We start from the raw sequence: 17,783 nt of genomic DNA, 5'->3' as shown, positions 1-17,783 counted from the left end.
CTATCGTAAATATTATTAAGCAAATGGCTGTGTACCTACGTGTAGTAATATTTACACCTAACTATACTTAGGGTAGGTTCTTTCTGTGAACACCTTATAGACGGATAAAAAAATAACATTACACTTGTTGGTAATTGTTTTTTTAACTCCAAATGACATAAATATTAAATAAGGCTTGTTTTTTCAAATGTGCTAAAAACTTTTTACATGGATATGGCACGTGTGTCGGAAGGAGCCGGGCGCGGGGGGCGGGGCGCAGGACCCGGCAGATGCGCCGCGCAGCGCCATCTCTGGGCGCAACGGCGGCAGCGTGCCAGGTGTCCCGGCCCGCGACCGCCGCGCCTCAGTCCGCTACCACGCGCTGCCGGGATCACATGTCTGTACGGCTACACGCCGCAACTACACGCGCGCGTTTCGAATACCGGTTCGCAAGTGACCACTTTGTGAGTGACTCCCAGTGAAACTCAGTGTACAGTGCTGTGATGGATTGCGAATCCCGTGCTTGCTGACCAACGGCCTAGGCCGGCCTGCGATACATGCTCCGGCGCCGCTGGCCCGGTCGCGCCAGTATGCGCGCCCCTGCGGTGCTGCTCGCCCTGCTAGGGTTTCTACCCCAGGTACTGACACGGGCACAGGCCGTGCGAAACTCTGCAAAACAGAGTCGAGTTTGTTTACGTGAGTTCAGGGCGGACAGAATGAGACGCCGGCGGAGCCGACGTCGGCCACGACACTCACTTTCCCACGTTGGTGATCGTCCTGGATAGTCGGGAGTCGGTCGTGACCGGGCGCGCGGGCCAGGACGCTTGTGTGTGTCCGATACGTTTACCGAGCAAACATAGTTAGTTGCATAGTTATAAAGAAAGTTCAGGTTTTAATACGGCCGGCGCGCGGGGTCAGCTAGGTCGCGACGCGAGCCTCTTCGTTTTAAAATTAGATGCATTCCGAGGCTTCGAGTGAAGATCTGTATACCTAGCGCTGGCCCTGCCAGGAATAACTCCAGACGGTGCGTTATTTCAGGCAGGGTTAGTAGTTCGCTCCAGTTAACAATGCCTAAGCTGGCTCGTTTATTGTCCATGGATAATGAACGCGCATTCTGGCTCCAGTGTCGTCAACTTGTCAAAAACTCAAAAACATAACCTCAAAACACGCTAGTGACATGGTTCCTTGCTTTACCTACTAAATGTGAGGTCGTTGCCCCGGCCGGTCAAGGTTGCGCTGAGGGCTGAAGTCCTGAGCCAACGTCTCTAGATTTCCTGCACTCCTCGGGCGGCGCCAGCCGGCCGTGAAAATTAATTCATTTCTTACGCTAGGTCGTTCACGTCTAAAGTTCAACATATTCAGCTGCTTCTCCTTGCTAAACTTATCTAACATTACCATAACTCATACACACCTGGCATTCATATCATACTCATTCATTCTCAAAGTAATAATATTCCAGTAAAAACGTTTCATAGCAATTAAACTAACGATGAATGCAGCCGCTATAGCAAACAATTTACTTTAAACCTAATAAACAGAGTTGATACTACCAATCAAGTAATCATTCAGTTACTTTAAGCAAATATAGGTAAACAACTTGAAAAAGACTGAAAAGAAAACAATAATAACCAATAATCAATCTTCATACTAAAAGCTAACAATTCCTTTTCGAGTACTCCGCACAGGCAGATGTGTTTATTTATATTATAACAATAACAGATCTAGTAACATCTACATTTCAGTAAGTAGGTAACTAATTACATCCGAGAAAAATATGATTCACCAAACGATTCGATACTTTTCGAATTAATTAGGTATTCTACTCGCCGCCATTTCGCTAGCATTTAGGTAGGTCATCTTCCATTATTACATTACATACCTATATACCTTAGTTATAATACTTATTTACCCTATCGAAATGTCAGCTAGGCGTCGATAAAAAATCGATAGCTACTCGTAACTAAGTACCTAGTCGGGTCGGTTTTTGTTCCCCTGCATCATGCCGGCTAACATTTCGCGAGGGACCTATCCCCATGCGTGCGCGCAAAACGACTAGTTATTTATTAATGTACGCGAATATACCGTTATTTCACTGACACACATGTATGCGGATTAAGAACGTGTATGTTTGTAGATATGTGTCGATTCGGGCGACATAGTGATTTGGATAAGTTTTTAATCGTTTTATAACCAGACGGGCAGGTTAAATTACTAACTATGGTGTCCGGCCGCACACTCGCGTCTCCTATAGATTTAGGTGTCTATTTATAGCCATGCGTGTGTATGCGTGCGAGTGAGTTTTCAAGCCATTATACATTATGAATGAAGTCGCGTTGTTTCATAAAAAAACGGTATTTTGCGTCCAGAGCGGGGGGACTGGTTTGCTCCTGGCTACGTGACGACGGCGGGCATTGATGTAATTGTCCCCCGACCGAGTCGATTCTTTATGATGTATCGAGCATCCGCAGTGGAAGCGATTGAAGAGCGTTTTTGTTTTGTGGCTCATTAAGTGCAAGCTGGCTGCCGAGCCGAGCCGCGGGCATCGCGTGAGCCGTGCCGGCAGCCTCGGAAGCAGCGGATACACGTCTGCCCAAACCGCAATTCCAATTTCGTGAAATTGTTTATAAGTGAATAATCATCATCGATAGAAGGATAACGCCGTTTAATATGTACACTAACTCAAATTTTATTAGCTTATGTTATATCAATTACACATTATACCCGAGTTAAATATTTTGAAACGATTTCGTTTAAGCTTACGGAATGTCGGGATGTAAAATTAATTACTATTATAGTAGTTAGATACGTTTCTACTCTGTTAACAATTTAAACTAGTTTTAAACATATAGGTATGTCGATTGTGCTACATATGGACATAAACTTCTTTTTTCTAAGTTTGTTCGACATTGCATTTAATGCTGAGATTATTGCTGCATTTTATGAGTATTTCTGTATAATAGTCTGTGAGTATGTACCTACATATACGTGATTGCTCGGCGCCTGAAGCATATCTAGGACATAGCTGGTCATAGCTCGCATGGAACGCTGTGCGTGTTATTGCGTTATGATTTGTGATATAACTAATATACATTGAATTCGCCAGCCTACTTCGAATTGGCCGGTAAGTCGCAACATGTATGCAGTATGCACGGTGCACCCACATACAACCGCTGTAAACTAAAAGGTCATATGTATGTTAGAGTTTCGAAGACGCTTCAGTCGTTTCGAGGTGAGGCGGCGGCATAGCTGGCCAGCAGGTGTGCTGGCCGGCTAAAAGACTCGACATCTGCTTTTTTCTTAATTTACAATGAATTGTAACTGCCTCGAGTGACTGGAAAGTTCACCACGAGGTCTCTTATCACAGTTTGATGTTTAACGACCTCTTTATAGCCCCCAAACATTAATGACTAAGATAGGTACATCTAGATAAAATATTTAAAACTAAATTATGTACATAATTTCGCGGTTCTCCTACCTACTTAACTACCTATGTAAAAAGTTCCCATAGTTAATTTCGAGTTATTACTGTCAAATTTGCAGGATAATGGACGAATCATAGTCGTAAATATGGTGGTTAGCGCCTGGTGGGTGGCAGTACTTTAGTAACAATGTACGTTTCTCTAAATGTTCCCAGCGTCCAAGTCGCCACCTGCCGCGATTTCGGCCGTCGCACACGTTTTCACAACAATTAATCGCCGTATGTCATGTTAGTCGCAATAAGCATTTAAGTATGTGAAACTTTAACGGACCAACCCTGTTATAATTTCGTCCATTGTCCAAAACGGTTTTTGTTCTATGAGAACCGGCTCAATTATAAGAGACCTCCTTGTACGAAATCCGTATAATCGTCGCTTTTTAACAGCTTAACTATGAGAAACTGTGGTTTGGGTTTCATTGTGCCGGATATGTAATTGTGAACCCACGCATGCCGAAAAGGCGAGTGTCTGCATCTAGCGCGACATCTCTGGCAAATGAAGAATTCATTACGGCGCCGCCGGCGCCATCGTTCACCCCCGACCACCACTCCCAGAAGTACTAGACGTAGACGCGTGACACACGGAATTACGGACCAATACTCACTGAGGTGCAGAATTTCTTTCATTATGAGCTGTATAAACTTTTTGTCGTACGACCGGACGCTTAATTGATTCCCGATCTCCCGGCAAAAAGGCCTTACGGACCTGGATCATTGATCAGATTACGCAATGTCGCCAAACTGGATGCTCGGGGAAGTCAATATTATGCATTATTTATAAACACACGCATAACTTGACGTCCGTGAGCTTACTTAGCAGGGATTGCTGGAAAGGCTCAATGGCATTCGTAAATTGAAAACTAATTGACATCGATCCTTAAGCGGCGCGTTTTGAAACGGTTTTAATTTTATACTTGGAAGTGTACGCTTCTAATTTAAGACTTTATTGTGTTTACTACGCAAGTATTATTTTGATTTATGGTATTGTGTAAAACCTACCTCGGATAGGGAATAATTCGGAAACGAGGCGACATGCCAGCGATGCTGTGGGTTGCACAACCTCCAGCGCCATAGCCAAGAGATGAGTCTCTCGAGCTTCTGTGGATGTGGGTTGAAAGTTAAGGTTGTTAAATGACAGTTATGAATGCTCAAATTCACACTGCGAAATAATTACTCAACTACGGAGGCGTTTAAATTAATTGCGTCGTTTCGAGTGTCCCACACTTAGAAACTTTATTGTTCTGTATGTGGGTAAAGTTTCTAAAATAAAGAAGCAATTATAAAAGTAAATTTGCCTAGTGTCCCCACACGTCGGTTACACTTGAACGGGCATGATTAAATTTCTCCATACGAGATACATTGAGATACGCGCGCAGGTACCGGTGCATAGCGTTTCATAACTAGCGCATTACTATGATGGAGCCGAACTAATTTACTTAATCTGTTAGTATCCAATTCATATGCAGATTTCGATGGAGCAATCGCAAGGAATCTTAAACCTATTCGATTAGATAACTTGGATTTACTGTGCTTGATACAGTTGACGACCAGGTAGCCACCTATCCTATCAAAGCAAGTAATATGATTTATGTGGATATGTACTATAAATAGGTATGATTAAACCAATGTAATCGAGTTACCGGTGTTGCAAGTGTTATTTATGTAGGTATAAAGTTCCCAGGAATTCCTAGTATAGACATGATTTATTGCGTCTTAAGTGTCATTTTTCTGCCTGAGAACGTCTAGACTGATTTAATAATAAAGGTGGACAATCAACGAAATTAATATAAGTTCCGTATTGAATCTCGGTTCACACGTAGGTATAATCCCAATAACAATTCGAGTATGAAGATCGGGCCCCGATAGAGCGCGCGATCGCAGCGAGCGAACACCAACGCACGAAATCTCAATTCCCTTGCACAACACGCTTAAACAACCGCAAAATACCTTATTATGCGCTTTCCATATACGATCCAGGCAATCTACGGGCCTATTACGCTCCGCGATTCCCGACTAATTCACAATTCCGACCTTCCATACTAAGTTTCTTTATGCGAGCAGCTGCGAAATTAACAAAGAGCGACTTTTGTCGCGCCGATTTTAACGTTTTGTTCCATTTGAGATGACATTCTGTGTGCAAGACGTCTGAAAGCCGCCCTTTATGCGATTGTTGCCTCAAAAGTTTTCTCGAAACTTTGGTCATCGCTAGCAACAACACCCATTCATCGTCATGTTTTTTCATTAAGCGATTAATTTACCCCGAGACCGTAGCTATTTTAATCTGAACATCTTTATGACACGTGGCGCGTAACTGAAAAATAAGCGAATAAAAAAATAAATCATGCTGCCGTTCTTAATTTAATATTATTGCGAATTCGGATGCACCGGAGGCCACATCGTCGCGATATTAAAAGACTGTTTGGGTGTTTATTTTAACACATTTCGCTCGTGTGTAACGGCCGAGATGAAAAACATTCCCCTGCGTTTCATTATTTGAGCTATTTTTAGACTTCGCTCAACCTGCCGTCTGGAGCAAAGTGTTTACTGCTGGCTTAGTTACATACAATGGTGTTCACATTATTACTCCTTATTAGGTCTCCCTCGTACTGAATCCCTATTAGCGAAGTGTTTGTGCGAGTTCGTTGGGGTTGAGCAATGCGTAATGGACAGACTGCGGTAATAGAACAGTGTACATTATGTATAACTATTTTGTATTATTAAATCATGTTGACACACCAATTCCGCATAGTCGGTAGTTGAAACTCTGTAGGTATAATTCAAATGAAAAAAGAATGAATGTATCAATCACCATATGTTACCGGGTGGTATCTCTAGCGCGATCGTCTATTAGGTACTCGTACCTACTCAAATCAATTTAGACGGTGTTGTTGGGTCAAGCGCCGTCGCAATTAATGCTCCAGTCATTGCTTTCTTCGAAAAAAAAACATTGAATATTAATGTTCACGAGTCCGACGTCGAAAGCATTAAATGTGAAGTCGTATGTTAAACAAATGAGACTCATCTCGAACGCATTTAATTGATTACTGGCACACAAACCTTACATAATCGAAGTGGCCTAATACCAAGGTAACATAAATATGTTCAAAATTCCTCAATAAGTCGGTAATTGTAGGCAACGTCATAAGGCTTAGCACTTTTAAAGCAGTATTTTAAAACATCAATCAGCCAGTCGTGTTCGTGTCAAACCGCCCGAAGACATCATAAGATAAAACTTATTCGGTAGTCGAGCAGTAAGCATTATTTAATTGTTAGTTTGTGGTCTGCCCGCGGCTGCGCCCGCGCTCGCCGTCCCGTTGCCTTTTTACCAGCCTAATTGTTTAATTTACCGTTTAACCTAACTAAACCATAAACTGTAACTCAGACTCTTAAAGGTCATACCTCCAATTACTCAGTATTAAATCCAAAGTAGTTGAATGACAGAGATCATAATATATTATACCTACTTAGATCTGCACCGCCCAAATTACTTATGTAGGTAATAAATTGATAAGCAAAGTTCCTATACCACAATTTATCATAATCCGTGCTACTATAACTCGTTTTATAAACAATACATCAACTCAATAACAAAAAAGGGGATGTTTAGAGTGCCCGTAACTTTTTTTGGAGCATTTTTTTCATCCGCTCCTACCTGTAGAACTACATGGATGTGTGAAGAGCGAGTCATCCTTAGCTAGTTAGAATGGTTAGAGCGAGATGTAAAACGACTCGTTTTACATGCACTTTCTTGAGTCCGACCCTAGCCGCAGCAGGCAGGAAGTCTGGTGAAATCTGGTGTCTTTTTTACCACATTTGTTTAACCGGGGGTAAGTTTTGACACAGACAGTCCTACTGATGAGATAACACTGAATGCCCCATTGTTCGTCATTCAGATTCTTTAAGATAGCGATTATCGCTTGATATTCGTGGGAATCGCAGTTTATCACTCAATTTGTGAAATTGTGGCGTTTTTATGACTAATAATTTGCTTAATATATATTACGAGACTGTCGATGTAAGAACTGATTACAAACCTTAAGTTTGTTATCAGCTTCATTATTTAAGATTCAAATCACGACAGCATTTAATAGCGGGAGTAAAATTTTATGAATCTAATTTATAGTAGCCCATCAACTAATCAATTAGATCGAAAGGAAATGATTTTTGTTTTTATTAAGTGGCAACACTACCCATACTGGGCCGGCGGTGATTCGCTGAGACGCCATAACTTAATATCTACCACTTCCTTCCGATGCCATATAAACAACGCTCCTTCCCATTCAAGCCCCGTCTCTAATGAAATTAAAAGTAAGTTTAAGTACGCTTAAGAACTGCCTCTAGTAAAAATAATTATGGGACGACTGCTTAGTGCATGCTTATGCGCATTCTCTGGTGCATTGCCTTAGATCTGAGCCCTTATGCGACGAACTGTGCGTATTAATATACAAGGGTTAAACTACCCTGGAGGGAACAAAAACTCGCTATTATTATTCATAGTTAACAAAAAACCTCGGGGAATTCGAGTCGTTTAGCTGACGACTGCTTATCTATCAACATCAGTAGCCGGCCACACATTTTTCATCAATTTTTGATCCTGGCAGCGCAGAAAAAAATCGTTCAAAACAATGCGTGGGGGATCCGAGCATTTGTCAATTTTAAATACGCGTTTTCAATATCAACGGATGTATAATTTCACTTTCGCAAGCTCGTATCGTAGTTACATTTCCGACCTTGCTCTGTGCAACATAATTGTTTCTAAACGCAAAAACTATTGCTACGAACTTTAATACTTACTTAGTCCCCCGTATGCTTAGCAGTGCGTTCGAAATATGAATCGGGTTAAGGGTGTCGCGCACAGTGAAGTCACCCCACATGCTCGCAACCCTATTTTTGAACGACCCACATAGTGTCCAGTAAAACCGTTAATGTCTCCCGGTCGATACAGCACGGCCAGTTGTGCAAATACTCGAATCTGTTTGAGGATTACATCTTCGGGGGTGTCGAAAGTTGTATCACTTACACCAGGCTCCCTGTTTGTCTTGTCAATACGATGTTGATAAATGGACTCGACTCTAGAGTGGAAACACATTTACGTCGTTGCTTTTATTACTAATCTCCATAAAAGGTTATTCAACCGTTATTAGTTGAAACTCGGTGTTTGCTTTTTGGACAGTTGATTTAGAGCCGTACTATAATTGAATGTTTTGTTTCAGGTGCTGACGTCTGGTTTCTTCGAACTTAGGATAAAAAGTTTTACTAACCCGTTGGGTAGGTTAAGTAGTGGCCAGTGCTGTGATGGTTCCTCAAGTAGTAGTGATGCGCCGTGCCTGGCGCCGTGCAGGACTAAATTCCGCGTGTGCCTCAAGATTTACCAAGCGAATATCGATACGACATCACCTTGTACCTTCGGTGATATCACGACCCCAGTGCTAGGAGGAAACTCTTTGGATGTGCCCAACCTTAATGTGAAAGGATTCACCAATCCCATCGTGTTCCCGTTCGACTTCACGTGGCCGGTAAGTGTTCAAACTCCTTTATATTTAACCTACGACTGTGGTTCATAACAACCCAATACTTCATTAATTTTGTAAGCAATAGTAAAATCAATACGTCGTAAAAAAGCATTAAGTAGCAGCCCTACATCAATAAATCAATGCCGCCGATGTTACCAACATTCAAATTCCAATAATCCACGAAGGCCGCGTCCCGGCCGCTGTAAATAATAGTAAAAAAGAAATTACGGGATTCTGTATTCAAATTTGACAGAAGCGATGACGATAAGAATACTTGATGGTTTAACGAGCGCGTGGGACGGTTCAAGCGTTCAATGGTTCATTTTTAATTAATTATTAAATCGTCGTACGTTTGTTATTAGAGGTAGTTCTTGGTTAACCTTCGGCGCGCTGCGTTCTCATCTCCAGACGATTACCTACTTAATGCCGGCTGGGATCGTGATTCGATATTGTAATTACCTGTTATTTATTTACTTGTTTAGATCTATCTCGCGTTCAAGGATAACGGACATCTTAATTGGGCCTAAGTTACGGTTATTCCACCGGCGTGGATTGTCTCTGGCCGCACTGTGGACACTGGAGGTTTCGAGTGCTATTTGTATTTTATTTAGCGGCCCGCTTCAAATGTCGTACCGTCTCGTAATGTTTGAACAAACAAACGCTCCTAAGCTCGGCCGCTTGCACAAGCTCGGACCATCTGGAGAAAAACGTGGCATTTGGTAACTAAAGAAACTGCAGGTAGACAACCGTGAACACACACACCGCAAACGAAATTTAAGACTTTATACAATGTGGATCTCCCACTAGCCGCGTAGTTCCGAATGAATTGATGCTAAATTGAAACTTCCTGTTTAAATTCCCATAGTGGTCTATTGTCAAACATATGGTGCAGCTCGGGACCAATTGAGCGAAAGCCACGCGAAATAATCCCGTCAATCGAATTTCGGCAGTGACAGTGACGGGTGAAGCCGATCGTTGCCACTGTCGTTTTCACGCCATATGTTCTTTATCTTAGCCGTAGCCCGGCGGGTAAATGTCTCCCATTTGCTAGAACACTACATATGTTCCGCTCCGGCAGATACTTTATACTCGCCGAGGAAGCACTCGACACGTCACGGCCTCACGACCTATACCGACCGTGCTGAAGATAGGTGCGTCGCATTAAAATTATACATATAATTCACCCTAAGGAGCATTATTAGCTGAGTTTTTTCTCACAATGAGGTCATCGACGGACCAAGAAGAGCCTGTTTCACGAGGCATATCGCCCGCACGAATAAATATGTACGCGTAATGTTGGTATATGCCTAGTACACGCTCTGCGCGCCTTCGTGACTGGCCGGGCAGGTGAACGGCGCTCGCTTTAAAAAGGATCGGCGGCGTTCGATTTTCGAAATTGACATTTAATTTAGTCATCGACCAGCCGTGTCGATGGCCAGCATCACAATATTTTGAAACGCGATCCGCGCGCTCCGCCTCGGCTAACGGTCGAGGTTGTATTACATCCCTGGAGTCGGGAGAGTCGATTTCGTCACAACTGCATCTGAACTTTTTATCTGATCCGTAGTGAAATAATCCCGGGCATAACCAGATACGACCTCCCGATAATAGGTCATGAGCACATTAATATTACTGACAACATCGAACAGTGAAATTACAAGCACGGCGTGCGCGTTAACGACGCATAGAAACGATTCATCATCCGTTTAAAGAAAGAGATGGCTCACTCCAAAAAGAAATCTCATTTGTATTCAGCCGCCCGGCTGGCGGCTGGGTTTCATTTATTTTACTCTTAAACAATTTGTGTTTGTAAATCACAAGTTTTATATTGTAATGCGGCTTTGTGAAGCCCGTTAGTCCGGATGTCGCGGCATAAGCGACTCGTCGCACGTAGCTTGTAAGCGAGTTTAATTGTTACGTGTCTCGAGGAAAGGTTAATGCTGCTCAGGGCTCAGGGCTAATTGTGCCCTTCGCGGGGCTGCTCTGGGGAGAATGAAACTGTTCATTCATTCACTACTCGTCAAGACCGTTACTCGGCGCCATTTTGATCCGCAATTACTTACTTTTAAAGATGAGGGAAACGGGGTAACGCAAGGTGTACTCATACCACTAGGTAAAATGTCAGAGTGTATATACTTCCGCGCATGCCTCGCGCATACCGCCCGCTGACCGTGAACTATAGTTTTTTATAGATTCACTATAGATCCGTATTGCTTTAGACATTACTCATCTCGGTTTATCTTGATAAATGGACTAGCATTGTTGTTAATTTGTCGATAAAAACTGGTAAAAAAATAATTACAATTGTTATGTTATTAGTTAATTAATTGTATACGGAATTCGTTTCGACGAGTTATAACAGATAACTGTGTCTAGGTATGTCTATTCTCGTTGTCGGTCATCGTTGCGGTACCTAATGCTGATAATTTCATAAAAAGTAGCCATCTTCGAGACCCGAGAGCATTGTTTTTGTTACCGGCAGGCATTTTTGCGGGTAACATTTTAATCGCGTATTTAATAACGAATGGAGACATAAACTAACGAGTTTCCACCTAACTAAGGTTAATTAAATCAGAGCAAGTTATTCACATATTTGAGTTTTTATACTTTTGTACATTTTTTATGTGTCTATTCGGTTCAGCCGAGCGTGGCCTTCCCAGCAACGCGGGGGGCGCGCTACAATTGGTTAATTGTGAATCTTCCAAACCTAATCTTCAGAATTCATTTTCTATGTTAAAAAATTATAGGTATTATGCCGCTATTCTGACGCCTTTAAGTGAAAACAGGTACTTAATATATTCGACACAACAGCAGTATGCAAATTACAAGTTATAACAAACGACGTCTGTAAAAATATTCCTGAAAGCCTGGACACAATAATATGTCTTATTAACATCGGCCGTCCGCGAGGAAACAGACAACCAGCAAGAGATTGTTACACACTTTGCATGTTTCGTCAATAGTTTCACGCTCTACATATGTGCGTAGGTACGTAATTTAGCATTTCAATGAAAGTCAACCCAGTGAGAAAATGCCTTGACAAGGTTCGAATATCGAAGCAGAACAAGAAGATAACGTAGTGACGTCAGTGAATTCGAATAGTACGGTAACGCACGATGCCACAGCAGCCGAGACATTGTCACCGTGAGAACGCTGCCACTTCTTGCACCGCTAGCGGCCTCTCCATTAGAAAGTAATTAACAATACATTCCACGTCGCATAAAAACTTCACACCACGAATTGTAACATGAAACTGGGTTCAAATCGCCCATAATTACGATCGAATTGTAATCGGTTATGCGGGCATTGTTATTCCGCGGGCGAGCCGTTACATAAGCCTGGCACACACGAAAAACGGAAAACATTGCCTACGTACGGATCATCGACTTGTTACTTCATACTCGTAACGCGATAGTGCGTCGGCCGCTTTATATTAAACCATACCTCGCCGAGCACAACTTCCGTCTGCCGACTTTTTTCACGTAGAGAACGCTCTTAATAATTTCCTTTATCTCAATCCGCCCGCGCCGGGATCCTCTTAAAATACTTACCCCTACATCCGCTTCTTTTAATAAAGTCTACCGAGCTACGGAATGCCTCACGTCTTGCTGGCGTCGACACCGTCTTTATCACCGGGCAATTAATCCAGAACAAAAAATTAAATTATATTCCTCGTAAATGGGGAATGACGACCGCCGTTGCAAATCAACTTAATCACGATTTCATAAGTTTCAAATTTAAACAATCGGAGCATGTATAATTGGTGCGCTCGCATTGTTCAAGTGAGTGCGCAGGTATTCGGCAACCTTATCAATTAACGGCGAGTTTTCAACTGAATCCACCTAAATAAACCACCGCACAATAGCCGCGATGCCTCAATTATGCCGATCTTGCCGGGTGCTCAAACAACAATCCCACGTCCACACTTGTCAAATAAAATCTCACTTGAGATTATGATTAGTCATAGACAAGAAGATAAAGAAAATAAGCTCATCAACCGAGTGAATAGACAATAAACTTTACCGGTTTTGTTATTACGGCCGGCTAGAGCCGAACGCTAAGAAAACACTCCTTTTTCAAATGGACGCTCGTTTACGGTCACATTCTGACATTTTAATTGCATCTCTCAAATCATTTACGGCCGCTAGTAAAATTGTTCAAAGAGCCCGATATATATTTGGAAAAATTTGCAGGATTTTTTTGTTATAATTATAACTAAATTCATACCAAAATCGGCCGCGTCGCGTTCTGTAACAATCTCCATTTTATGCTGCGTTCCATTTTTATTAGTTGACGGCGGTGGTCGTTCAGGTGCGTTCTCACGTCGAGAGGGCGCGTCGAGCCCTCAAATCTGCAATGATGAAATTCCTCGCATTCCTGGCTTTATTCACCACACGCGCTCACTTTCTAGGAATTCTGAGTCGCAGTAAGCTCATGTGGCGGGCGGTATCCACGGCCGCGCGAATAAATCCCGCTCATTATATAGATACATACCAAGCAAGATGCGCACTATTGTACATTTGCATCTTTTGAGCATTATACGCCTAGTAGTTGTAGTAGGTAAGCCTGATGTAACACATGCTGAGGTTCGCTCCTTTTTAGCATCATAATTTAAAAAATTATATCTACATGTAAACAAATTAATTTGTGCCTATTTAAGTTTAATTCTAAGGCTTGTAATGTTTTGTAGCATTGCCTGTAAACATTTTTCAATGTGGTGTTAAATAAAAATGTTCTATGTCTATGTCTATATAAGCCATATACGTGTCAAAGGCCGGTCGTAATCTGGGAACTACTAAACTGTAGACTGGAACGGTTGTTTAACATACGACTGATAATATATTGGTTGCGCGCGATTACATCTCGATGTCCTATTGAAGATTCCACTCCGGGATGTTTCTCGGAACGCACGTCTCCATTGTTGATCCGCTAGATTAGCCGCTGGTTATCGCTCTTCTTGTGATTGTAAAACGCACTTAGTTTATTTCCATTCGCTACGACCGTGACCAGAGTACAAACTCGTCAGTTTTCTATGTATTACTCATCGGGTGGATAGTCGGTTCTCATGGTATGCAAAATAGAATAGGAAACCAGTTAGAGTTCAATCTATCGGAGAGTTCCGCGTATTTTCACTCGATTACAATATTAATAAAAACTTTTCAAGCTTAAGATAATCCTAAACTCAAGATTTTTTTTAAGGTCAATTTAGGAGCTTGAATTTGACGAGTATGTTTTATCTTAATCATTAATGATGGGTTCCGTTAAACGTTTAATTCGGTGCGGGTCCCTAATTATAAATAACGTTTGTGATCGTGTCTCGACCTGCGCGGCGGTGGAGGCTGTCCGCGCATCATCTTCGGACCGGATCCGGGTGAGCTGATAATGAGCTGTTTATTTGTACCGCGGTTTCGGTTTCTTACCCTTCTCTTATCGCCTCGATCTCTGCTATCCGACGCCTCAAACATTTGTTACCTTTATATTCATTATAATTATTGTACAGGTTGACACATATTCAGATCTGATTCCTTGCAGTGCGAATAAAAGTTATAATAATGTATTCGTGAGTCGTTAAAACAAACATGCTAACTATCCATGTACGTGCCTGCTATTACAAAATATATGGACTGTTTAATAGATTTATATACATTTTTGACTAAAATTGTGTCACAGTAATAATAATATATAACATGCTCGCTATAGTCATCCATTCAATTTATGATTACAAATAAAGTCCACTTAACAAATCGGCTTTTTAAGAGATCTAAAGATATATTCACTAACGCTCCACCCTGTATGCTCCATTCAAATCATTCCGTAGTTTATTGCGGACATTTTCATGTTTGGGATTCCAGCAGCGGTCCGCCGGCGGATGCCTCGTGGGCTAAAGGTAGCCGGTTCGTTTTTCACTTTAGCCAGTAGGTATTCAGCCCCGAATTCCTACCGTGAAGCGCTTTTTTCGCGATGATTGTAATTGAGGGCAATAAATTGTTAATGTCTGACTTATTTCGTGTCTCCGAGCGGTCGTTAGTAGCCGAAATGGTTAAATGTTTATGTCTCACGGTTACAAAACCACACGTTCATTCTGATATTGCGGGTGTCTAGGCCCGCGTATGGCAGTTAAACTTTTAATAGCCGTCTAAACACACTTAATTTTCCTCTTGATGTTTGTATTCTTGCTAACTGATTGCGCCAATGCTGAGGTTCATTTTCATTATCACCTCGATTTAGTGGTTAATTTTTGTGATTGGCGTGTGAACAACATAAATGGGTAAATTTATTATTAACTAATGTCCTCGGTTTCACTGGACCCATGCGAAATCATCTCGAAAATTACAGCTATTTACTGAGTGGCTATATCTTTTATTATCATTACAAGCATATAAACTGCTGTTTGAAAGCTTTTTAATTTATTACGCGCGCAGCGCAATCCGGTCCGGCGCAAGAGACATGAAATATGATAGGTATGTAACATTACTAAATTGAAATCTAATAAACGTATTAAATCTTTACAATTCGACTTACGAGTATTGGACTACTTCCAGCGATCCTTATAAATCCAAGTGATTTATTCTGACGTTACTCTTTCAAGTTTTAAGTGCTTTAAATCAGTTTACATTAGGTAAGCATTCCATTTAGGTGTATAAACAAAGGATTTCTCTCGTTTAACAATTTGAATTTGGAACGCCGTAAGTTCACATAGCCCGCGAGGTCGGCGGTTGAGAACGTCTCACTTTTGTCTATATATGCGTCCGAGACGTGCTTGTAGCGACAAGGATAACCCGGCCGAGTCACAATGCATTCCGATATAAACATAGTGGTAGTGTTTGGACGAATACGTAAACCGACGGATAGGCACACACAGTATAGAGGCTCCGGTACCGCTCGGCGCACTCGCGTTTAACACGAAACTGCTTAGCATTCTAGCCGAATGCACGTGTACTGTCGCCAATAAACTGTCGACCTAGATATTTTTTGTGGGAGACTATTTCAACAGGAAGTCTCCTGTTCGTACGACATTTATCGCAATAACACTAATAGCTAAGCTATTTTATTGCATCGAAAAGGACCTATACTGGCGGCGAGCGCAGGTCAACGCACCGGGCGATCGGCCATGCCAAAATAGAAGGAAGATAAATTTAATTAAAAGCATTAATAATCCAAATTAAACGCTCTCGAAACGCTTAAATAATGAAACACGTTACGCGTCCTGTATCAGCCAGACGTTGAAATTTGCATATCTTTTAATTTGACGTATGGTGCGGCATCGAATCGTATCAAAAAAGGTCGAATCAAATTTGCGAGTGTTTTTGTTTATTATCATTGGGATTACAGACCTTATGCGGAGCGTTTTAAGTATTGTAACAATCGTTCAGAGGCCGGTACCGGCTGGGTGCATCGAAACCTGTCCTCGCCGCGGTGTAACAAAGTGTGAAATATGAAATCACGACTCTACTTGCCGGTGTTTGCGTTCCAAATATTTTCTCGTGTCGAAACTCGAAAGCGAGGCCTAATACGTTTTTCCTGATGTTTGATGAATACTTTCGATAGTATACTGTAAAGAGTGGAACGAATAATCGGGGCGCGACCTTGTTCCATTTTAATCTCACCTGAATTCTAACTTTCATTACAGTGTCGAGCTCTTAGTTTTAGTTGTTGCACTCAACGGACCGACTGAAACGTAGGTACCTAAAACATCTGTTGCAGTTTACCCGCATTCATTTCTATAGCAAACAAAACAATGGTCGGGACACGTGGTAAGCGCCAAACGGCCGGCACCTGATTATTCCCTTTGTCCGACCGAAGTCGTCAAACTCATAAAGATCCCAAACACATGACGTCCAGCACAAACGAGGCTCGGTAGTTCCCACGTATCCTTACATTGAGCATTTTAATTAATAACAAATATTGCGTCGGAACGGGCTCTGATATAGAAGTAGCCTCTCTGGGCACCCTCATAAAACGATTATCAAACAATTCCCCAACATTCAGACCGCATCATATCAGTCTATTGCTTCGTTTAAGTCGGTTATACAATTTAACGCATCGCATTGAGGCGTAGGATTAATGCGTTGTGATACAGCGGTCTTTTTATTGTTTAACTCGTAAAAATAACATTCATATTTTATAATTTGAATACTAAAAGGATTCTTATTTAGCACTTTAATCCACTGCTCGTTGAGACTGTAGCTTACTTCAAAATTGGAACTCGAACTACGAGTACCTATCGATCGTTAATATATCATAAATAAAGTGTGGCGTTCACGACACGTTTCCTTAATTGCGGGCCGAGTAGGTAACAAGTCTATGCAACTCTGTGTACGGTATTGCCAGCTCGACGCGTTTATAAAGGCTACCTGCACACGTACGCTTACGTCGGCCACTTTTTATGGCCGCGTCGAGAGTCACTGTCGTGGGAACCGGCATATACTTACGCCGCCACAGCTGACCGAAATGCGCTCTCCATACTCGATTAACAAATCAATACGACTACTACGGCTTGCCATATTTGATCGCTTACGCGGAGTACCAATCATAATGTATTTTGACAACGCACCGTGTATCGCTCCTTATTCATAAAATATTACGGGCGTTAAATGGTCGTTTATGCGATAAAGGAGGAGCTGCGAGGATTTAAGACTCACATTTGTCCACCCGCAGCAGCCTGCTTAGTATGCAGAGGCGGCGATAAGACGTCCGCTCGTGTTGTCTATGTCCACGTATTAACGAAACGCTCGTTATAATTTCGTCAAAACCCAACACCGACACCCATTTCTTAATTGAGACCCGGTCGATAAGCAATTAAAAGGCTTATGAAT

The 17,783-nt window shown here is 42.0% G+C and overlaps 1 protein-coding gene across 1 annotated transcript in view; it reads left to right on the top strand.

Annotated features, from left to right (window-relative positions):
- The first annotated feature begins 264 nt into the window (after nucleotides 1–264).
- Nucleotides 265–17,783, top strand: part of LOC134663164 (neurogenic locus protein delta) — a 32,130-nt gene continuing 14,611 nt past the window's right edge. Inside the window, exons 1-2 of the mRNA XM_063519519.1 lie at nucleotides 265–617; nucleotides 8,668–8,970. Coding sequence (XP_063375589.1) covers nucleotides 537–617; nucleotides 8,668–8,970 — 384 coding nt within the window. The 5' untranslated portion in view covers nucleotides 265–536. The remainder of the gene's footprint in view (nucleotides 618–8,667; nucleotides 8,971–17,783) is intronic.

This window comes from Cydia amplana, chromosome 1 (genome assembly GCF_948474715.1).
Source record: "Cydia amplana chromosome 1, ilCydAmpl1.1, whole genome shotgun sequence".
Lineage (NCBI taxonomy): Eukaryota > Metazoa > Arthropoda > Insecta > Lepidoptera > Tortricidae > Cydia > Cydia amplana.
Note: the sequence above shows the minus strand (reverse complement) of the source record. Positions and strands in the feature narration are given on the sequence as shown.